A 24,896-nucleotide genomic window follows, 5' to 3' on the forward strand; every position below is an offset into this window, starting at 1 on the left:
ATGCTTTCTACAGCTCAAGCCCTATAAGAATGTGGCAACATTTTGAACCACCTGAAGCTTCCAGTCTTCAGAAGAAGTCTTATACAAACCCCTTTACCACCCAGAAATCTCTAAGATATGGTGGTGGTATCCTTTTGTTCCAATAGTGGAAACAGCTAGCAGATTAGCCCAAGGTGCTAAAAGTCAGAGCTATCAGACTATGGCATTGCTCTATAGGCTGAGTGAGGAAGCTGAAAAGGTCTGAACCAAACCACTTTTACTCAATATTAGATTTAACAGCTTGCTTTTTTGACATTCAAATCCCTTAGCTGTCTAAATTTGTTCATATTCTCAGTAAATTGGCTTTGGCTAGCCATTGGAATTAATGAGATTGCCTTTTAATCCAGACAAGTTCTAACATGCTTCTAACTTGATGAATTCACCAGAAAAAAACCAACCTTCATTCAACAGTTTCAGTTGTGTTGGTCTGTACTACAATGCTTGATTCAAGTCCAGGAACACCTTAAAGTCTAAAAATATTTTCTGGATATAAGCTTTCAAGTGTCAAAGCTGCTTTTATCTGATCTGTCAGATATTGACTGTCAGAAGCTTATACCCCCCAAAATCTTGTTGGACTACTGGACTTGAATCTAGATATTTGTTCAACAGATCACTGAAAGCAAGCTTTCCCTTGCTTACACACAATTTAGAAATTTTTTTTTGAAGGTTCTGAAAGTATACACACTAAGTTATTCTAAAGATACCTTAGCCAGACTGACTAAGGTGACTTACTCTTGCTTTCTTCACCTCTAATAGGATTGGGGGGGGGGAATTAGGGGCTGTTGTGGGAGTGGGGAGCAAGAAAGTCACTCTGCAAGCAGAAACCCTTGCCCTCTGGGAAATGCTGGTCTAGATTCAAGCCCATGCTGGTTCTTCTACCTTGCACTGCTGAAGCTTAACTTCCAAGGATCAGATTTTGCTACTTGTTTAGCACTCATGATGATGCCTAAAACCCAGTCCCTGACATGGCTGATAAATCCTCTTGGCTCTCCAAAACCATGCTGCTGATATGGTTTCCAGGTCTAGTCTCTGAGGAAAGTCTATTATCTTCTGTAAAATATGAAGGAAATATTCCACTGCTATGCATTGCAGCAACTCTATGATGGGGAAGGCCACATTTTGTAAAACTATGGATTCTGGGTCTTTCTGTCATCTTTGGATCTAGCAGGTCCTGGCTACACGCTATTGCAAGTATGAGAAAACTAGTAAGTGTCATTAACACTAGGTCAGATGGGGTCTCCCTATGGTTTTGTAGAGATTGAAGTAGTTTGGTTTATGCTGTCACAAATGATGTAAATGTTGCCCTTATAATGGTCTCAATCTTAATTGTAGTACTGTTAATTTTTAATTAATCTCTGAATCCCCTTTCTCTTTGTCCATAATTGGGCGTTATTGTATAATTACCCATGGGTGGATAGTAGGGTTGTGGAATGCCAATGTGGTATAATGGTTAAGGCATCTAGGGAGACCAACATTCAAAAGTAATATGTACTGTCCTGATGGACTAGGATGAAAGTCATGATAAAAATGCCTCACAAATAAATAAATACACACTAGAGCTAATTTTCCTCTAATGAAACTGTAAGGGGGGGGAATGCTTTATCCACTAATGTTGAGCCTGTTATCTTGAACATTCTTGAGAAGGGTGGTGGTGGAAGGGACTTTTGAGAAAAGTTTCAGAGCAAAGCTAAACACCAAAAAACCTCAGCTGGTCTTTGGAAGTAGAACAATTATACTGTACAATGACTTTCACAGAATCCTTAAAAGTACTGTCAAATATGGCGACAGTTAAGTAATTGTATGTAACAAAACTTAATGCATGTGCAAATTTAAATATATGGTGTATTTTTATTATTTTAAATCCTCATCCAGGTTCTATCACCTCTGTACTAAATTTGTGTCTGGCTTAGCCTGGTACTGCAGTTGTTTTGTCAGTTGGTATGAATCATTTCTAATTTTTGCAAAAATTGATTCTAAGTTGTTTGTCAATGCTATCTCAAAAAATCAACCAACAAGGATTCTCATCCCTTAGGTGGAAAATCTACATAAGGGGTGAGAATCCTTGTCCCCTGCCCACTCCCTCCTCCCTCCTCCCCTCACTCCCTTTCCCGACTTGTGCGCGTGGCTCCTGGGTGTGGCGGCTGGCGCAGTCTCGGTGGCTGAGGCCCATACTGAGGCACACTTGCCACCGCAGCCCCCACAAGTCTCCTGAGGCTCCTTCCACTCTCCAGAGCATGGGAGTGGCCTTGAAAGCCTAGCAGAGGTGGCAGCAGCCCAGCAAGCCACAGCACTGAGGTGTGCTTGCTGCTGCTGCCCCTGCCAGTCTCCCAAGGCTGCTCCTGCTCCTGTTATGGTGGGAGCAGCCTTGGCAGACTGGCAGCAGTGGTGCCAGAGCAACAAGCATACCTCCGTGCTCTGGTGCTGCCACCGCTGCCGGCCATCCAGTGGTGTGTTCCCTACGGCGGGATAATGGATGTCTCGTCTGTCCACATTTCTGTTTGAGGGAGTGTGCCAGTAGATGCTCCACATGAAAAACAGTTTCTTACAGAATAGGTACAAATGAACTCTTTTACTGAATCAGTTTTATTTTCTTACTTTTATCCTTTGTTAAAGCAGGGCTGCATAGGAGAGATTACCAGTTGGCATGAAATTCTGTGGGATTGCAATGGCATCTCCCTTCCACTCCACTCCCAGATGTGATGTGCATCCATTAACTGTTCTGTAGAAAACGTAGTTTTGGCATGCAGGACTGGAATCAACATCCCTGCACATTTCCCCATTCTCATTCCCATTGGCTTTGTGATAGAATTTGTGATTGCATGGGGCTTATTATTACTAAAATTATTGTCACTAAAATAAAACTGATTAAGGAATTATTAATGTATATTTGTTTCCCCAATATCATTACTGGATAAAGGTTAACTGGAAAGAATGTAATACAACTATTCCTCTATGGATCTGAGAATAGCGAGGTGTTTTTTATTCCCTAATTTCATCTTCACAACAATCCTGTGATGTAGGCTGGACAGGTAGGCTGGATTGTGAGAGAGTCACTGGCCCAAAATGAACTGGTGAGCTTCATGTCACAGTGGGTTTCTTAGACTGGCCTAGACTAACACCTTAATTATTACAGCTGTTTTGAGGGACCATAAAAAGAAACACGAGAATTATGTTTGGAGAATATTAAGCGAACATAGGGTTGCCAACTCTGGATTGGGAAATATCTGGAGATTTTGGGGGTGGTGCCAGGAGTGGGTGGGGGGACCTTAATGGAATATAATGATACTAGTTTCAAAGCCCATTTTTTTAAAAAAATGGGCTTTGAAAGGGGAGAAGGGGCAAGGGGAAGGGACAGAGGAGGGATCCCCCCCCACCAGCTTACCTGATCCAGGTGTCTGCCGCTTCTAGAGGTGGGTCTGGGAAGGGCGTTGTTGGTCCGTGCAGGGCCCAGAGGTCTTGGGCCGGGTGGCTCCACAGCTTCCTGCAGCCTTCTGGCAGGCCTAGGGGCAGGCTTGCCATGGCAAGGCTATTGCTGGGCCCGGCAGAAGGCTGTGCCTGCAGGCTCCACCAGGTTTCTGGCAGGGCCTGGGCCAGGGCTGTCCCTGGGCCCGGCAGAAGCATCTGCCCGGCCACCTAGTTTCCTGTGGGCTTCTGGTAGGCCCATGGACAGGCTCCTCATGTCGTAGACATGACGAGTCTGTCCCGGGGCCCGCCAGAAGCCTCTGGCCAGCCGCCCAGTTTCCTGCAGGCTTCTGGCGGGCCCAGGGACAGCCTCGGCGCATCTACTATATGGTGAGCCTGTCCCTGGGCCCGGAAGAAGGGTGCACCGTCGGGCGGCTCTCCAGGGTCTTCCAGGCGTCTTGCGGGCCCAAGGACAGGCCCGCCCAGTTTCTGGTCTTCTGGCAGGCCCAGGGGCAGCCTCGGCACATTGACAATGTAGCATGGCTGTTCCAGGGCCCGGCAGAAGGTTCCGGCTGCGCAGCAGCCCCCCTCCCTGCCCAAGGTGGCTGCCCCGGCGGCACAAAAAGAGTTCCTCTGCCGCCAACCCCCTCCCCGGGCATGGTCCCTGGCTCGCCGGGAGGAAAGGAGTAGGGCCTCCGCATCTTTGACGTGGCGGCCCTGCTCCTTTCCCGCCAGCGAAGCCTGTTCCCCCGGCCGACTCACCAGAACGCAGAGCCAAGGACGGGCCAAGTAGCCAATGGGGAGCCGCACTGTGCACAGCTCCCCATTGGCCACTTGGCCCCAGAGTGATACTCGGAGGGGCCAATGAGGAGCTGCTTTGCAGCTCCTGATTGGCCCCTCCAAGTTTTTATCACAGACTCGGACCGCCCCTTTCTCCTCCTACCTTGCCCTTACTCTTTTGTTAATACCACTTCACAGGAGCGGTTTAAAGATGAAGTCACCTTCCGAATGCAGCCAGTTCCAGAGGAACTGATCTCTGTTGTCTGAAGATGGGCTGTAAAGCCAGGAGATCTCCAGGTCTCACCTGGAGACTTGCATCCATTTGTGAGCATTCCAGAATTTTAAACAGCTGTTTTGAGACACTGGTTTAAATATCTGATCTGAATAAAACTGTAAGGAATTGAATTGATGGTTTGGAAGGCCAAGGGCTAGGCTAGCATACTAGGCTTTTTGAAACTTGTGTTTTCATCCTCCCAATGCAGAGTATAAGGCATTGAGATGGAAAGTTATGTAATTATATGTTGTGTAATATAACAGTCAACTCAGCCCTTGAGCTGGGTTGAGGCTATACAATGAAGTAGTTGTAACACAAACAATATTGCTTTTAAAAAGTATTTTAAGCAGGAGCTGGCAACATTTTACCAGTAGTGGGCCACACTATCATAGGGCGATAGCAGTGAGGAATTGAATGATAACTATGCATCTATAAAATAATTTGTTGTCAGGCTAATAGTAGTGAGGGAAAAAGATAGCTAAAGGGTATATCTTAAGAATGGAAAGTGAGAAATGAAGGGGAGAAATGGAGAAAACTAAGAAGGGAAAGGAGGAGGGGGAGTATGAATTTGATGGCTGAATGATCAGTTCTAGGTGCTCCTCCCAGAATTTCCCTTCCCACTTAGAGATGTGAAATTTCCAGAAGCTTGATACCATTTTTCATTGGGAAAAAGAACTTCAGAAAATGTTAATATATGCAGCACTTGTTTTCCTATCAAACCTAAACTATTTTACAGATTTAGCTACACAAAATACATGATTTGGCATATAAAATTATGCTACTTAGCATATTTATAGAGTTTAACAGCACGTGTCTTCATTTTCTAAAAGAAAAAGTATATCAAATTCCTGAGAAAGAACCTGAGAAACCCAGGTCTGAATCCTTATTCTGAATCCTTATTGCATGGGAGGCTCTGTGTTGGGATACCGCCTGGTGTTTGAGCTGGGGTGGTTGCCCCGCCTCTTTCTACTCCTGCACTGGGGAGCAATTGGCCTGTTGTATCTTGTCCTCCTTGAAATTGTGCTCCCTCATGGCAGCTGGGGTGGGGAGGATCCACTGCACTGTGGGGTGGCACGGGCCTCATTTTTTTGTTTGTTTGTTTAGAAATGTGGTATCACATACCAACGTAATACCATATTCTTTTTAAAAATGTTCCAGGTGGCTCTGCTGTGCTGCTCAGCATGGTGTAGCTGCCTGGAGCATTTTTTTTGTCCCTTCTGGGATGCCGTATCCAGCTGAGAGTGGGGAGAAGCTGGGCTGGCTCTTCCCTTCCAGATGGCTCTGGCTTGACATAGGGCCCGTTGACACCCGGGTCAAAAAAAGGAATGTAGAGTTGTGTTCCCTTGCCGTGGGGCGTATGAGACTTGGACTAAGCTTCCTAACTCACACTTTTAGCTAATGTTTTAGCAGCCATTTTGAAGTAACTTTCAGCCTCCTAGAACCATAGCTTCTTCTGGGTGTTTACTGCCAGTTGTTCTACTGTACATTTGTACAAAAACTCCCACAAAACAATATTTTAAGAACCCTAGTGTGTCTAAAGGCCAACCTTCAGTTGACATTTGGTGGCATTTGTTTCTTGACTTAAAAGAAAATAACCAAATGCAGTCACAGGAGCTGCCGGTAAAGGTTGATGGGGACTTTGTAACTTTTTCTGATGGGTTATCTTCTAAGAAGAATCCACTGAACAAATGCAGCCTGGGGAAGGTGTTTTTTTTTTCAAAGTTAAAAAACGACCAGTGAGAAGGGTCAGGCAACACGTGAACCCTAGCAAGGTTGCTAAAAGCATTTTAATGCCGTGAAAAGATCTGGCCAAAGTATTTTGATAGGACTAGGAAAACTCTTTCTGTGCATAGCCCTTTGGTTTTATTTCTCCATAAAAATGAAATGGTGGCCTTTCAGTTGAGAACATTTTATCATGTTTATTGCCAATCATGCATGCCTCATTTAATGGGCTTAGAAGGCTTCCTCATCTCTCCCAACCTGGTGATTAGAAATTGGAACAAGGAGTGAATGATTAAGCCATCCAGAAGCCAGGCAAACACCTTGCCCATCCAGATCTTGATGCTAATGTCCGTGCGTGGCATGAGATTAATTTCATGAAACTCTTCCTTCCATATCTGAAGAGTAAATTGTTACCTGTTACTGATGGATAGAAATGAGTAGGAGGGGTGAGCACATAAAATGCTACACCACTAGGGCATTTAGATTGGAAGACTAAAAGGTTATAATTGGCAAATAAAGTCAGCTGGATTTATTAGCAGACCTGGCAAGTCTGCTTCTTTGTGTTAAAAAGAGGGCATGTGAATCTACAGGTCTTGTCTTCAGTTGCAAATGGTATTTTGAATAGATTGTTGTAATACTATTGGTTTTAACTATAGCAAAATAGGTCTGTGAATAGCATATCGTTACTTCTGGATGCCACGTGGTTCTTTTAGATTTCATAGCTGGCTTTTTCCCCACTTCCTGGTAACCAACTTTGAAAAATTCCCGTGACACATGTTTGTTTTCTGAATCTGGTAAAAGTTTGTGGAAAGACCTTATAATGTGGCCCAACTTGTTTGGGAACTTTAAAAATTATATCAGGCAAATAATGTATAAGGTTATACAGCATCCCCAAATTTTGTATTTTAATATTCAATGAACAGTATCAAATTCTGTTATCTTGATTATTCTTCCTTTCCCTCTTACAATAAATTAATTTTGTTAATGATGGTATAATCCAGATTTGCCTATACCGTTCAATCATGGATAGCAGTATTCTGTTTTGTAGCAGTATAAACCTCTCTCATCAGCTCCAACACAATTGTTAAAATAACGGTTACTACTTTCTGATTCCTTGATATTTCACTATCATTTCTTTAATGCCAATTAAGATATATTATTGAAAGGGTATTTTTATAACACAGTTCCAGAATACATGTGCTGTATTTGCTTTTGCAGGCTTTAAATACCAACAGAATTGTAGTTTATAACAGCTTCATATTAATCATGTTTCTATTCCTTCTAAGCATAACTGTATGATTTGCAATTGAACTATTGCATTACTGACCCACCAGACCAAAAGTCACTGGTGTGTGTATGTGTGTGATTTGCAGTCACCTCTTCCATCCCTGAAGTATGGATCTACTTTGGATGAGGGTTGGAGCAAGGGTGATAGATAATATAGACATGCTTCTGTTCCTTATTTGGAGACTTCCATGAACTGTATACATGCCCTGTCTGTGGTTAATATGCCATTTCTCCCAGCTAATCTAATCTGAGTTGATCTTTTATTCATAGGTGTATGTTTTCCCATACCACAATAACCTTTTAAGCAACTGCATGTTTAGATTAACACAGGCCTACTCTCTACCGGCAGCACCACTCCAGGCTGCCACCGGGTGTTTGGGAGAGGTTGCCTCACCTCTTTCTGGGTCCAGACAGGGGAACATTTTCCCTGCTGCACCTGGTCTGCCCCAGATCTGTGCCTCTGGAGGAGGCAGATGGGAAGATGAGGTTCCACCACGCTATGGGATGGTGGGGGCTGATTTTGATTTTTAAGAATAGGGTATTCAGTTACAACGCAATACTCCATTCTTTAAAATAAAAGAATGTCCCAGGTGGCTCTGCCATATTACTTCTAATGTTTAAGTACCTTTGTGTTGCAGATTTTTCTGTTTATTAAATATAATAATATCCTACAGTGCATTCCCAGAGTGAATAATGCACTAATTATAAGAACAGTAAAATACAATGAAGAGAGACAACCAGACTCCCAATTCCATGTTGAATAAACTCTAACACTGTTAAATTCATCAAAAATATGAGCAGCTCTTCAGTTCTATAGTTTAATCCAAACAGCCTATGTGCAAAACACTGTATGGAAGACCAATAGGGACAGGGTTGAGCTTGATGACTTTGGGAGTGCGTTCCAGAGATGCAATCTTGATACTAAATTAACATTACTAAACTGAGTTTGGTCACATCCTGAGAAGACAAGATTCACTGGAAAAAACAATGCTAGGAAAAGCTGAAGGTGGCAGGAAAAGACCCAACATGAGATGTATTGACTCAATTAAGGAAGCCGCATCCTTGACTTTGAGACCTGAGCAAGGCTGTTAATGGTAGGATGTTCTAGAGGTCATTAATTCATAAGGTTTTAATAAAGTGGAAGAGACTTGATTATGCATAACACGCACAATGAAAAATACCACTCTTGCATTGTTACTTGCTAGTGCAGATACATGGAAAAGGACCTCAGTGCCTGATCAGATGTCTGTGGGTGGATCCAATCCACAGTGCTGTAATTTATTTGGGTGATTTTGAGTTCTAATAAGAATCTTTCTGTATTTAATGGTGTTAATTCTGTTGTTTCAGTGATGTCCTTGCACTGCCAATCTTCAAACAGGAGGAACCTCAACTATCTCCTGAGAATGATGCAAAACTCCCTGCCTTCCAATATGTGCTCTGTGCAGCCACATCTCCTGCTGTGAAGCTTCATGAAGAGACTTTAACCTATCTCAACCAAGGTAGGACCAGTGCAAAACTGAATAAGCAAAGAAGCAATGCTGTCCATTGGCTCCCTAATTAAGTTAAAGCCCTACTTGGTCTGGGAATTGTTGAAACTAAGTTGATAGGAACTTATATAGCATTCTAAGTTTTCTAAAGGAAAAAGTTAGAAATACAATAATATTTCTACTGAAAAATGAAATCTATTTGATCACATCTTCACATTGTGAAAGCCAATTAACTTCCATGTGAACTGTAAGTTGACTTGAACAAACAAAACATACAGTCCCAATGAGCAATTCCCTCATTATTGCTGCCATTTTGAAGTATAGGTCTGCAATCTACCTGCAGATCAGTGTTGTGCTACAAGTGAAAATGGGAGGAGTTTCACTAATAACCATTTATAGGTTTGCCAGGCCAAGGCTGGCAGCCAGTGGGAGGGCTGTGAACAAGATGGGGTGGGCACAATGTTGATACATGGCTTCTACCATACAGTACCATAGAATTTCTAGGGATTTTCTCCTGCTGCCACCTTGAGTGGCAGAAGGCAGTGGATCTTGCCACGTCTTCCCACACCTAGGTGTGTGTTTCAGTGCAACTATGTGGTTGTCTTTTTACTCAGAAAGCTCCATAGAATATAGTGGGTAGAATACTGAAACTAGACCAGAGAAGCCTATGGTTTCAACTTTCTGCTTACCCTGATGCTTACTGAGTAGCCTTGGGCTAGTTGTGACTTTTAAACAATTATGCCATAGGGTTGTTGTAAGAATAAAATGAGGTAACACTGAGCTTTTTGGAGCAACAAATGTGAAATATTAAGTCTGACTATATTATTTTAAGCTGTGGTGGAAATGCCTTTGTGCAGCTGACAGAATCTATGTATTGCATTAGGTATAATCTGCTGATAACTCCTGTGTATACTGTAGACATAAACAACACATTTTTCAGAATATATTTGCTATTTAAATGTGAACAGTTTTGGCAACAGTTGCTGTGCTTCACTATGTTTGGTGATGATACATTATTATTATTATTATTATTATTATTATTATTATTATTATTATTATTATTATTATTATTATTATTATTATATTTATATTTATACCCCGCCTCCCCCCGAAAGCTCGAGGCGGCTTACATAACCCCATCCCCTAAAACCATAAAATGACAATAAAAACCGATAATTTACAGTAATGGCAACAGCCATGGCGTAATCTACTCATTTGCTCTCCGCATCCTCAACTACGGAGGGGGGTGACGCTCTCTACCGCCAGTTTGTGAGGGGGGGCTGATCTTCTTTCCGCCCGGCCTCAGTTATAAGCCTGGCGGAAGAGCTCCATCTTACAGGCCCTGCGGAATGCTGGTAATTCCCACAGGGCCCTCAGCTCTTCCGGGAGCTCATTCCACCAGGTTGGGGCCAGGACCAAGAAGGCCCTGGCCCTGGTCGATTATTAAATTATTATTAAACAGTTCAGGGTTTTCATTGATATTCAAAATAGCTATGAGTCCTGTTGTGACTCAGCTGCTTCTGTGACAATATTTGGAGGAGGGCAGGATGCTGTTTCTGCTGGCTGCAGAGGAGAGGACACGCAGTAATGGGTTTAAACTTCAAGTACAACGATATAGGCTAGATATCAGGAAAACGTTTTTCACAGTCAGAGTAGTTCAGCAGTGGAATAGGCTGCCTAAGGAGGTGGTGAGCGCCCCCTCACTGGAAGTCTTCAAGCAAAGGTTGGATACACACTTTTCTTGGATGCTTTAGGATGCTTAGGGCTAATCCTGCGTTGAGCAGGGGGTTGGACTAGATGGCCTGTATGGCCCCTTCCAACTCTATGATTCTATGATTCTAATATATTTTTATTTCTTTTCTGTTTTCTAATGTTAACTTCTATTTTTTCCTGCTCGAAGGCAGAAATTAAGATACGTATGCTAAGGGAGTATAGGATGCAGCAGTTTGTGAATTTGTGTCTCAAGTATTGTATTGAACTAAGGCATTCTTGAAATTTCAAGTGTTATAGAGTTCAACCTAATATGCAAACTGTATGAATTAGTTTTTATTAGATCAATAAAATAAGAAAGTATGTGCTGCATATATTTCAGTTTCCTCCCAAATTTCCATTCTGGAGGGGGAATTGTAGATTTTTTCCCCTGTTGCTTACTTTTTTTTGAGAACCTTACAGTTGTCAGTGGTTAATTATTCTTGAAAATATGACAGAATATGGGCCTATAGGGATTTGAGAGAAGACCCCAGGTGACTCACTAATACACAGTTTGCATAAAGTACCCAGGCCAGGCCTGGCTGCTTTCTACTGTTTAATTACAGATTTCCCACAAAAACCAGTCTAGTGTAGTAGTTAAAGATCCAGACTAGAATTTGGGAGAACCAGGTTTGAATCCACATTCTGCCTTGGAAGTTCACTGGGCGACCTTGTGCCAGTTATACATTCTCAACCTAATCTACTTCACAGGGTTGCTGCGAGAATAAAACTGAGGACAGGAGAGTGATGTAAATTCTTTTGGGTCTCCATTGTGGAAAAAAGTGGGATATAAGTGATAAATTATAGGTATACCCTCCCCTGGAGTAAGAGAAGCATCCACGGTCAATGGCTTCAGATACCAGCATGGTAGTGGAATTTGAATAACGTAGTTTTAATAATTGGTTTTAATTAATGATTGTTTAATTATTATTTAAATGTAATTTAAGTATAATGTTCACCGACTTGAGCTAGGTTGCCGAGAGGGGCGGTTGTATAAATCCAATAATAAATAAAGATAAGGGGCAGATTAAAGAATAAACCTTGATGGGTGGGAAGGAGATAAGGAAAAGTTGAGAATATGGGGCTGCCAGGAGGTAAGAAAAAGGGGAAATCGGGTGGGGAAGGGGAAAAAGGGGAGACTGACATCCATTCGAGTTCCAAACCATACAGCTGGGCCATAGTTCTGAGGGAAGGAGGGAATCTGAAGTTTGAGAGATAGAAAGGTAGGTGGGCTGGTGGATGGGAAGGAGAGAAGGAAGGAGGAAATTTCCTCTTTCCCTTTCGCTGAAGGGAAGGAGGAAATGCTGGGGGTGGAAGAAATACAGTGCAACCCTGTAAGTCCTTGTAGGTCCTCAGCATCCCAAATGAAGCTCCATTGGATGTTGTGACATGGTATTGGCCTGAAATGACACGCCTGGTGAGGAGCCTGTGCATATGTTAAAAGAATATTAATATTCCCCAGTGGTAACTATGTTAGATTGTGGCCCCCTGGCAGCTCTGTACCAATATTAAGGTATGTTTTGAGAAGACACTTTCAACTGGGGGGTGCTAATAAAATAGTATGAGTTTAGGACAGGGGGTGGAAAATACAGATGAAATTTAGAGGTGCAGGAGAAAGTAACAAGAATCCTGTGGCATTCTTAAAGACAAGTATTCTAGCATAAACCTTTCATGACCTGGAGGTTTTTTTTGTCAAATGTTTATACTAGGTACTCACTAGGCAGGTATTTGAAATGATGGGGAGGGGGGAGTTGTAAACAGCAGGGTTAAAAGACCACAAAATGCAGGAAATACAGAGTGAAATGTACTGGATTCGTCTGGATTAATCTGAATCTTACACAATTACGCAATCTGCATAGTTTGGCTCATTTAAAACTTATAAAACAGATTCTCTCTGGGAATCTCATGTGTGGATATGCTATCCTTTAGCAGATGTAGTTTGCTTTACATGTACTCTTATATTTGAAATAAATATAAGACACTAAGTCACAGCCTTTTCTCATCCTGTGGAAATGAAGACTGGAACTTCTAGGTATACATCTATCTAACAGTCTCCTTTTATTAATTTTTCCAGTATGATGGGGGAAAGAATGCTGATCTATCTTTAATATTTATTGTAAGAAAGGTCTTGGCATTCAACCACTATATATAATATTTCTGTGAATAAATAGTAAAATAAGAGTCTTTGGTTGCCAGAATTGTATCTTTTTACCCAATATATATCCTGCTTTTCTCATTCTTTTAATGTCTCAAAGCAGTATGAGTAGGGAGTAAGAGACCTGCCTATATTGCAAAACACGATTGTGCCATCCTGTATTGTAGGATAAGCCATGGCTACTAACAAGGCACTGGTATTAGAAGATGTGATGGGCCAGGAGATGTGGAATGCAAGACAGAAAATGTGGCACAGATTTCTCTATGCAGTGCATTGCAAAGACTTGATGTAGTATACAAGTCTTGCTTGTTTTTTCAACCTCACCAGCATATCCTGCACAGCATACCATAGTGAACTCTGGCAGCACACAGTATTATAGCCTAGAGAAGAAGAGATGCATATCAGGATTGGAACCAGATAATGCTCCTCCCTTTTGATGTGAGTGAGACCATAGTCCCATCATGTAGCCCCTGTTTCAGCCGGTCCTCACTCTTGCACTCCTGCTCAACAGCCAGACAGATCCTGAGATTCCAATCCAGGACAGCTGTATGTACTATTTCCCACTGTCCTAGGGAGGCATATCTAGAGCAGATATTCTGAGAACAGGGCTGAATTGGCACTCATATTCCCCCCCCCCTGTTGATCTGCTGAATTCTGATTGATCTGAACATGGGGCTGGGGGTGGAGAGAAGCGGGACTGCATAAAGCTTCAGCTGGTACTGAAGGAGCACAAGGCTGGAGAGGGCTTTATCACCTGCCTTTTGTCTCACAACTACAGCCAGAGCAAGCCAGGGAGGGGCAAGTGGAGCACAAGGCTGCTGTTTTTTTTTTTTTTTGCAGCCTGAGTGAGCGGGGGGGAGTGGAGGTGGGGGGAAACAAAATCTGAAAGACAAATGTGTGCACATAGAGAAGAGTGGGCTTTTGGACCACAGTCATTTAAAAATGGATCCCAAAAAGGAGGGCAAAAATAAGACTTGTGATGGAATGGTGACCGGGAACCAGTTTTCCTGCAGTCTTTGAATTGAAGCCCTGACCAATCAGTGACAGACTACCGTGCTATTTCAGCACTGGAGGTACAGAGAAGGGGATGGAAGTTAATCTGGAAAAAATGGCAACATCTATACTTGCAATACTGGGAGTTTTGGATCACCTTTCTCAGATGTAATGAGTAATATCCACACTTGGATATCCCGGAGAAAAAGTGGTGTCACTGTGGACTCAATCACTGACGTTGCAAAGGGAAAATTAAAAGCAATCAATATCAAGATGGAAATCGAATAATTTTTCTATTTGGGCTGTCAGAGGATAAGAATCCCAGTGCAAATTAAGTCCTGGGTGACCCTTCATTTTATAGTTGGTTTATTACTTCCAGTACTCTGAAGTTACATGCAGATGCCATATTAAGCTAGTTACTGTGCTCAAGCTGAGCTTGAGTGCATCTGCTTGATGCTAGAGGAAGAAGAGGAAGAAGAAGAAGAAGAGTTGGTTCTTATATGCGGCTTTTCTCTACCCGAAGGAGGCTCAAAGCGGCTTACAGTCTCCTTCCTTTTTCTCTCCCCACAACAGACACCCTGTGGGGTAGGTGAGAGCCTTGATATCACTGCTCAGTCAGAACAGTTTTATCAGTGCCGTGGCGAGCCCAAGGTCACCCAGCTGGCTGCATGTGGGGGGGTGCAGAATCAAACCTGGCATGCCAGATTAGAGGTCCGCTCTCCTAACCAGTACACCAAACTGGTTAAAGTTACTGTTGTCTTAATGCAGCCTAAATGTTGGCACCTGAAATGGTGAGTGTGGTTGACACTTCATTTATCTCAAATATTAATTAGTTCCTGTCCCCGTTATATTGTTGTTTAAGATCACTGGAATTGTGTTATTTAGATTATTGTTGTTGTTGCATTGGTTTATGTTATATATTAATTTGTTCCATGTATCCCCCCATGTTGTATGTAAACCGCCCTAAGCCATATGGAAGGGCGGTATAGAAATCAAATAAATAAATAAGTGCAAACATAAGATGAAGGAAATTTCTTAGTGGAATGATAGGATTCATGTCCGGGGCTTTTCCCCTTGTCTCCACAGATGTCTTCTCTCTAGTTTCCCATGTCTCAGCCCTTTCATTTCTAAAATTAAATAAGAAAATCCCAGGCTAATGTAGAAGCTTGAGGGTTCCCCCATCTATGTGCTATTATCATTTCAAGATAACATTTCTTTGGGAAAGTCTTTAGAAATACACTTTTAAAACAGAGTTGCCTTGTTTCTTTTGGACAGTGACTGAATTAAAATTTAAGCCCGAAGCTACTACAACGAAAATTTTGATTTAAGAGCCCTAGAAGAAAGGGATCTTTGAACTGACTGCAAAGAGCCTCAGGTTGAAGACCCATAACTGCACAATATTTATAATTTGTCTTCCAGTCAATCTGAATTAAAGACTTAGTTTAAATCGAGTGGCATCTTTAGGACCAGCAAAGTTTTATTCAAGAGCTAAGCTTTCATGTGCAAGTAGACTTCTTCAGATATAATGAAAATATAATTTCTTCAACCATTACATATAGGAAGGGGGAGGAGGGGTTAGTCCCTGGGAAGTTCAGATACATAATTAAATGGGTAACCGTAGCTGAGATGGGTCTGAGGCAGTTATCAGAATCTTGCAAACGATTACAGAAGTTTGACTTATTTATTTATACATACTTTAATTTATACCCCGCAACTCTCGACAGTGTCACCTCATGGCAGCTTATAATGTAAAACACGATCACAGAGTGCCAATAAAACCCCTTAAAACATTAAAGCCCCCAAACAATTCCAACATGTTCAGTTGCTGGGTATGTAAGTCTTGAATGACAATCATGTGTAGTGAGATAAGAAGCTGATGTCCCATTAAGTCCTGGGGGCTTAATATTGTCCTGTGTGTTGTAAGAACCTGCAATTCAACAATCTCCTGTCCTCTCTCTGTACATATGGTTGAGGAAACTCTGCTTCATTATATCTGAAGAAATGTGTTTCCACATGAATGTTTATCTGGAACAGCTTCACTGTATAATAAAAATCTAAGGCCTAGGTGGATGGAGAGTGGGCAGGGCCAGTCCGATCTTTGGACCAGTTGGAAGGCGTGAAGTGCCTTCCAATTGGTTCAAAGTTTGGACTGGCCCTGCTCCCCCTGGACTTGGGACCAATAGGAAGGCGACACAGCTCACCCCCCAGCCCAGCCTGGGACAATCTGGCAACATCGCTGCCAGTCTGCCCCTGACCACCGAAGGGAGAGGAGGTCAGTAGGGCTACCAAGGGGGGGTGAGAATGGAAGCTTGGACATACAGCTTGACTAGTTTTTTCTGGTACATTCTCTGATTTCTTGACTTATTTAACTCCTCCTATTAGTTATTAAAGAAGTTTACAATTGAAGGACCAGACTTCTTTCCTCTTTCTCTTATTTCTTCTACAGCAATTTTCAAAGATCAAAATTATAAACATGTAGGCAACTGTTTATTTATTTAGATTTTTATACCGCCCATTTCTTTGCAGCTCTGGGCGGTTGTTGTTGGCCCAGCAGAGAAAATCCAGACCCCCCCCCCAATTGAATACATGTTGAATATTTTTAAAATTAAAAGCAAGCATCTGAGCTTTCAATCAGTGCACTGATGTTAGGCAAATGCAAGAAGCTGGGTATAGATGATCTTCTTCAGCATAGTAGAAAATACCAGAAGTACTAGAAACTTAGTGAAGTAGCCTGGAAAACCACCCGATTTTAAATGCAGTACCAAATATGTTTAGGTCTGAGGAACTTAAAAGTACTTGTTAAAAGTATTTGGGAAGAATGGGTGGGGCAGACTTCCTTGCGTTGATGCACGGAGAGTCAGCAGAGTGTAAGATGGCCCTGCCCTTTCTGTGCCAGAGGGAATATCCATCACTGCAGGAGGAAAAGTGGTCGGAAGTAAGGAACAGGGTCCCTCATGTGTGAGCATTCTAATAGAGAAGCCCGTCCCCTTCTCGCTCGCAGGCAGTCTTGAAGACAGAGTGCATTAACAGAAGTAATTTTTAGAATTCACTTCACAGAAGACCAGTTGTAAGTTTGTTAATGTTTAAACATGTACAATGATAAAAAAATTAATAGTTTAAACCGTTGCTTATAAAATTCACATCCCTACTTAAAACTTGATCATGACATTGTGATGATTTTGCTGGACAAATCTTGTTGTTGTTTCTTTAAACAGATTAAGGAAGGGATAGGACTACTTCCCTGATAAGGAAAACCTAATTCGTTTTCTAAAGCAAGAAGACTGTTAAGATAAATGAAAGAAGTTTATCAAGTTGGTTTACTGAATCATTATATTACTAGATTTAAAGCCCATTTTATTCTGCAATAAAATGGGTGCTAGCCCGTCTCCCTGGGGAAGCCTTCGGAGGGTTCCCCCCCACAGAAGGCTTCCCCCCCATTGGAAAAGCCTTCTGAGGCCCCGGGGACGGCGATCGCTGGCTCTGTGAGCCGCTGATCGCTGTCCCTGGGGGCTCAGAAGGGTTTCTCCTCACTCCCAATGGGAAAAGCCTCCCCAGGCAAGCCAGTCGAGGGGGGGGCAGGGGCCTACCTTCCCTCTTGGCGGCCAGCAGAGGAATGGCCGCCGTGGGGTGAAGGTTTGCCCTTGTGGGGGGTGGGGCGGGTTGGGAGGCGCTTCGCCGGGCCAAACAGACAATCAGCAGCCGCACTGTGCACAGCTGCTGATTGGGGTTTGGGGATGGACTGACAAGCAGAGGGCCCAATCCGCTTGTCAGTCCAGGGGAAGGGCCCTTACTCTTTTATATAATCCGCTCCACAGGAGTGGTTAATTATGGGAGGGTAGCACATCTCTGGTTGGGGCAAGTTGGGACCTTCCCTTCCTTATAAGTTTAACAGGAGTGATTTTTGGCCTTCTCAGGGACTTTTTGGGGGTGGGTTGATTGGCTCCCCCCCACCACCTCCAGCATGGTGGCTACACAACTTTGTAAGCATGTCCCACCTGACAGCAAAGCTGCTGGTGACTCCTGTTTTGCTTTGTGGCAGGCCCCACAGACAAGCACAGCCTCCCAGTCTGTGGCAGGCTGAGCTTCAGGAAACCCTAGCTGAAAAAGCCTGAAGGGCTACAGGCATAAGTGGTTGGATAGAATGCTCTTTAGAGCATTCTAAAGTTTACTTTCTGGTGATGCTCACAGGCTTATTACTGTTTTACAGCAAAAGCCAGAAGTCCTTAAAATTGACATGAAATATATGGAATTGGACTTTTGAACCATTTGCCCCCACCCAGCCTCTTATTTTAATGCTGCTTCCTCATGACATTGGAAGCAACCCGTAGCCAGTTTTTGTCCTCTTTGCTGGGAAAGCGGTAGAATCTGTATCCTCTTTCTTGTCGTGGCACACAACAAGGGGCAAACAGGGGCAAGGCTGTCTGAAAGAAAAAATGTGCAAGAGCCTCTGCAGCATTTTGGCCGCCCTCACACATTTCCAGATTGGAATTTTTTTTTTAAAGGCATGGTCTGAATTGCAACAACACCACAAAGCAGTGTGCCCTCAGTTCAAATAAAATGTATTGTCATGTTCTCTTCAGTGTGCACAGTAAAAATGGGATCAGCCAGGAACCCAATCTAAAACACATTCTCGTTTGTGTTTTCAGGTGGTGGAGTATGAATGGGGAAAGAGGGGGCTTAGCGTCCATGCTCTTTATTTTAAATCTTTATTGTGAACACACAATCATCAAGGCCCAATTACCATGGCCAGCCTATCAGGAATTTATCCAAACATAGAGACCATTATACAATGCATCCCAAATAGCGAGCTAAAGAAATGTTTTATCTTTGTGGTGTGATCCTGTAGAAATGCGGAAGTGTAATTAAAAAAACCCAAAACTGTTTTACTGTTTTGATGTGTCCCCATAGCAATGCAGATGTGTATCTTTTTAAAATTAGTTTTGGGACTTGGGGTGGGGTAGTTTGAGTCCCTGAAACAGCTGCTGTGAAGGGATTGGTGGCTTGTATTGACTGATAACTCGAGGAGCAGGGGGAAACCTGTGGGTTGTCCATGCTTCCTGCTTCTCCATTGCCTCGTGGGGAGGCAAAAAGCTGCAGTGAGATGGCAAGACTACACAGGAGGAGTCTCCTGTCAGGAAGTGTTAAAACGCATGGTTTACTATCGCTCTTTTACAAGAAGGAGATGATGCATGTTGTCTGCCTCTGTGCAGAAATGGTCTTGCTCTTTCAAGGTCAATATCATTATTAGAGATGATGAGGATTAAACCTGGGACCTTGTGCACTCAAACCAGATACTGTTCTACTATAGCCTTTCCTGTAATACATGGACTGTGGCAAAAGCTACCTACAATGGTGCACTAGCCATGCCTCTACCATAAACCACCCTATGCCAGCATCTGCTCCATGAAGCCCTATCAGCATCTGAACTAAGCAAATAGTTCTTTTGCATGACTTGACAAAGCTTTCTTATATAAACAATACAAACTTTTAATGGCATCAAAGCTTTCTGATATTTGATTTGTCATTCTTTCAAAATTGTTGGCAAATAGCTCTTTTGTTCTGAACATAACAACCGTGATTGAGTGTTTGTCATTTTAAATGACAGAGACAGTAGCTTTACACACACAAAAGGACTCATAGAATGTCTTCTAGTAGGGTAAGTGGATTTGCACATTGTACAATCTAGCAACATTATGAACCCAAGCTATGTTCCTGCCCGTTTTAAAGATCATCATTGTATAATTTACAGTTTGCTTAGTAGTACTACTACATAAATGCCCATTGTTCATGGCAGTCCTGTTCTAGTCCCCTCCCAGAAGCTCCCAATAAGAGTGCAAGGGGTAGAGGCAATGCCAGTTGAAATTACATGATCAGAGGCTTGCTGAACACACCTGTGGTTGTACCATGGTTTTTCCACGATGGAATCGCTTACTAGATCGTGGATGCTAAGATGATTACCATCTGCCAATTTAAATAATGCAAGGAGTCTTTGTTTTGTTCGTTTTTTTAGACTTCTGGGAAGTCACAGGATTGTTGTCATAGCCATAGATTTCAAAATGTTCCAGAACACCTAATAGTTTCTTGAAAGCTCATCAGGCTTCTTCAAGGAGAACCATAGATGACTGGCATTCATAATACTAGCAAAAATGTAAACTTACCTGCTGTTCTGCCCTAATGTTAAGTTTGCCAGTTCTAGAGGTAACACAGTGTTTAAGGAAAGACATTTAATAGAAACATGGAAACACAACATTAAAGTAAAACATGGTGTTAAAACAGTTTAATAGTGCAGCTTCTGGATTCACCTTGAGTTGATCCTGTGATGATGCTCCTCTTATGCTTTTCTACACCTTCTACAAAGGCTTTCCTTTGCTGTGGCACTCATGTCCTCTGTTGCCATTGGTTTTTCAGGGACAAAATCAGTCTTTTGCAAGGAGCCTTCATAAATGCAGTAGTTCTAGCAGCACAGGAAGAGCACACTGAGCTATAGGAAATCTTTGCAACAGCTAAAGAGATGTGTATGTATGAGGAGGGTCATAAGATCTAAGTCCCAGTTTCTGTTATCCAAAGCACTCTAAGGATTCAGTAGGAAACTGAGTTAATGGCATTTGAGAATGTCAGTGTTCAATTCTGAGCAATAATTCGCCATTCCAGTGGTGTTCCAGTGTAGTGCATTAGTCCCTTCATCCCAGAGAGTGCTTCAATATTTAGTCAACCCAACCAGGCATTTGAGGTGTACTGGGCATAGGATGGCAGGAAGCCACCAACATGGTTGTTACCTCCCAACAGAGATGTGCCACTACTGCCCACGTTCAAAATAGGCTGAAGACAGGCTTTCCAACTGAGTTGGGAAATTCCTAGGGATTTAGGGTGGGACTTGAAGAGGATTTAGAGAGAACAGGGAAAGGACCCTGGCAGGGTATAATACCATAAAGTTCCCTTCCAAAGCAGCCATTTTCTCCAGGGGAACTGATCTCTGGAAATCACTTGCAATTCCTGGAGAATTTCTGGCTGTAGCTGCAGATTGGCATCCCTAGTTGCATAGGAGCTGCAGCCTGCCTTGAATCTGGTAGCAGCATGTAAGGAGGTGTACCCCTGCCACTCCAGCTGATAGAGCCTGGCAGGGGACAAAAAGAAGGCACTTAAGTCAATAAAATAAGTTGAATTGGCCATGACAGTTGAAGGCTGCAGGTTTAACTATGCATATCTTTGGAAGTAGGTTCTTCTGAAGTTGTATAAAATACTCATCTCTTTCATTATAAAAGGATTTGAGTAAGTTCATTGTTGAAAGAAAAAATAAGCATGTTGTCTGCTGGCTTTTCTGAAAGTATTTAGAAAAGAATGGTATGGCTTTGCCTGTGGCAAATTAAATATTTCAAGATAAGAGACTTTAAGAATAAGGCCTAAATTAATGATTATGGTAATGGGTGTAGGGACAAACAATTGTTCTGAATGATTTATTCTGAAAAAGACTTGTGCACACGTACAAAAGCTTATGCCTGGAATAAAATTTTATTGGTTTTAAAGATGTCACTGGACTCAAACTTTGTTATGCAAAAGACTGTGGTAAGTGTCAATTTTGAGTGCACTGTTTCTGAATCTTTCATTTTCATTTCATTTGAATCTTTCAATTTCAATTGAATCTTTCAATTTCAATTTCAAAATGCTAATAACTAAAATGAGATTTCTTTTTGTGCGGATTTTACATTGACCATAGACTCCTTTGACTTTGTTGAACCCTAGCTAATGTCCTATCTGCTGTAGTTCTCATGGTCACATCACATTCCTGGGATTCCTTAATATGAAATGTGTCAGAATAAATCTAGATCAAATTCTAGAAATGTAGCATTTTTCTTTTCTCTGTGGGAGAAAAATATATCTTATGTACCAATATTTGGAGGGTCAACCTTATCACTGGCCAGAAGGCTTAAACTGATTACTACTCAGTAATGGGAGTGGTGGGCTATAAAGTGAATTATAAATAGATAAATAAATAAATAAAAATTTCTGGTTGCCTTGTTATACATTGATTAACATTCTTTTGTAAGGAGGGGAGATGGTTGCAGGAAGAACCTGAAAAACAAGTTTTGTGCATCTGTTCCTTAGTTTTATTATATTTATGATGATGTTGCTCAGATTATGGTCAGTGACTTACTCTACAGAATTTTTGTTGTTCCAATAGTTTTGTCTCCCTAATTACTGCATATATACAGGGGACCATGACCACACTGTTGCCTACTTTAGAGTTGCTACAGAATACTTGTTATACATGAGATTTTATTATCTACTTTTCCCATTTTGAAAATCTGACTAGAGGAAACTGTCATTCTAACAACTAGTGTCTAAACTGAATATTCAGATCTTCATATCTAGGCTTAATAAGAATGCTTTGAATAATAACAGTTAGTTAGAACCAAGCAAAGACACAGGAAGCATTTCATTTCCTTCTATCCTGTGATTTCCTTTTTCACTTTCCTGAAAGCATCGCTCCTTCCCACCCAACAGTGAACCTACCTTTATCTTTCCCTCTCTCCACCCTGGCAGCCTCTACCAAGGAAAGCTATGACCCAGTTGGGTGGTGCCTATCAGTCCTCCTTCAAAGACCAAAACAGCAGTGGAAAACCTTTGAGTAAGAAGAAACCTAGCCTAGAAAGCTGTGGGTACCTAGCAAGGAGTTTTAAGCTTCAGGCACTCCTTATATCATTTGGAGGCTTTTAAAAGCCCACAATGTTTTTGGTTTTTTTTTTTTTTAGTTTTCAGATTTTTCTGCAAATCTGGGGCATTTTTCAAGCTTGTAGAAAGATCTGTCTTCCCTGTTCACAGCTCCAGTCACCAGATTTAATTATCCTCAGATTTGGTTAATTTAGCTATTAGTAAATAAATGATGATATTTGCATATGGAGAGGTTTTAAGAAGTTTGGGATAATAAAGCTACTAATCGCCATTTATGATCAGGCTTCTTTATATGACCATGGTATCTTACAAAAGCAAACAAAGAATGCTAGAACCAAATTACTTATCATCACAGTTGTACTTTCATTATAATATTCTATGAATAACATATGCAAAACACACACACACACACACACACACAGATATGAACACTGCCATTTCAGAATTCTTTTAGGCCTTTATCTCACTCCTTCGGATTTCTCTGATATGTGCAGTCAGCAGTTATATCCCTACCTGCCAAGGAGGCTTAATGTATTCCACAGTACATCTTGGTAGTTGTTTAGGGTCAGAGATAAATATCCATCTTCAGAATTGTGGATGTTCAGCCAATAGTTAAGCAAGGATTCTGGATGTAAAAAGCAGATTCCAGCAAACCAGTTGGGGAACACTTCCTGTGGGCTTGTGAACCAGTAATAGTCTATGGCTTGTGGTTCAGGATGCACCATTGATGAGTTTCCCTGGTTGGAAAAAAGTTACATGCTTCTTATACCCATCCAAGCTTCTAGAAAGTGTTGAAGAGTTTACAGTGCCCAGTGTTTCCAGTTTCCAACAATAGTGGCTTAACAGAAAGGCTTGATCTTTCTCTTAAAGAGTCTCATTTGCTTCAGTGCTTGACTATTAATTGAGAAAAACTTGCTACATTGCCATAAATGAGCCCTTTCCAAGCATGATTGATGCCAGTGCAACTGTCTCTTACTGTTCTTGCTGCAACATGCTTAAACACCTTGGAAATGTTTCCTTGAACTCCTAGGTCAGTCTTATGAAATCCGTCTTCTTGAGAATAGGAAATTGGGAGAGTTCCAAGATTTAAACACAAAATATGTAAAGGTAAGGAGATTTTCTTCCTGCTGCTACATACAGACATGCTATAATTAGGCAGTTGGTCATGCCATTGAAAGACAATTTAGCAGTGAGAGGACTGGGCTGAGGGTCTGTCTTCTTAATCTAGGAGGATGTGGTCTTTTGGCAAACCACAGAAATGTTAGAAGCCATGTTTCCTGCCTTCCTTGAATGCTTTCTATACTGATTACCTGAAGAGAAACCTTTATATGCCTATTATCGATTTCTTGTATGTTGTAGAAAGATCCAGCATTTCGTTTAGAAGAAGGTGGCCTTAGTACATGCCAGCTGCTGGCCAGATCTGATAGGCCTTCTTGTTGGCCTGAGTGAGCTGAAAGCTCTCAAGAATCAACCTCTGGCTGCATTTTACTGGAAAAGGCTGATGATTGACAAATTGTATTTTCTGCCACTTCTGATCTTCCTTCTGGCCAGCTCAGTAAGGTTCTGGGGGAACACAGCATTCCTTGAAACTAAGTAAAAACCACTGATGTAGACTTCTTGAAGTAACATGGTAGTTTCTAACTAAAAAGAGCTTGAAAAGTGTTTGCTTACATGTGATTTGGAGTGCAACCTGGGTTATTGTTTTTTCAAACTGCTGTATATCATGATAAATATTATTTCAGCAATGTTATTTTTCAAATGTTAATATATACCATGTTTTATGTGGTAACAGGCGTGGATTGGTGGTTGCTCATGTAGCACAACCTTGAATTGGTCAATAGGTGATAGATCGAATAACTTGGTAGATTTTTTAAAATATAGAATCATAGAATAATAGAGTTGGAAGGGACCTCCTGGGTCATCTAATCCAACCCCCTGTACTATGCAGGACACTCACAACCCTATTGCTCATCCACTGAAATCTGACACCCCCTTGAACCTTCACAGAATCAGCCTCTCTGTCAGATTGCTATCCAACCTCTGTTTACATATCTCCAAGGATGGAGAACCCACCACCTCCCAAGGAAGCCTGTTCCACTGAGAAACTGCTGTAACTGTCAGGAACTGCTTCCAGATGTTTAAATGGAATTTTATTTGCATTAATTTCATTCCATTAGTTCTGGTCCGTCCCTCCAGGGCAAGAGAGAACAACTCTGCTCCATCCTCTATATGGCAGCCTTTTAAATACATGAAGATGGTTATCAGATCCCCTCTCAGTTGACTCCTCTCCAGGCTAAACAGACCAAGCTCCCCCAACCTTTCCTCATATGTCTTGGTC

General features: G+C 42.0%; 1 protein-coding gene across 2 annotated transcripts in view; it reads left to right on the forward strand.

Annotated features, from left to right (window-relative positions):
- The window catches only part of TFCP2L1 (transcription factor CP2 like 1), a 58,751-nt gene that overhangs the window by 6,365 nt on the left and 27,490 nt on the right, over window positions 1–24,896 (forward strand). For both annotated transcript variants that reach the window (XM_077320543.1, XM_077320542.1), the window contains exons 2-3: window positions 8,852–9,003; window positions 23,589–23,665. In XM_077320543.1, coding sequence (XP_077176658.1) covers window positions 8,852–9,003; window positions 23,589–23,665 — 229 coding nt within the window. The remainder of the gene's footprint in view (window positions 1–8,851; window positions 9,004–23,588; window positions 23,666–24,896) is intronic.

Source organism: Paroedura picta, chromosome 2 (genome assembly GCF_049243985.1).
Source record: "Paroedura picta isolate Pp20150507F chromosome 2, Ppicta_v3.0, whole genome shotgun sequence".
Lineage (NCBI taxonomy): Eukaryota > Metazoa > Chordata > Lepidosauria > Squamata > Gekkonidae > Paroedura > Paroedura picta.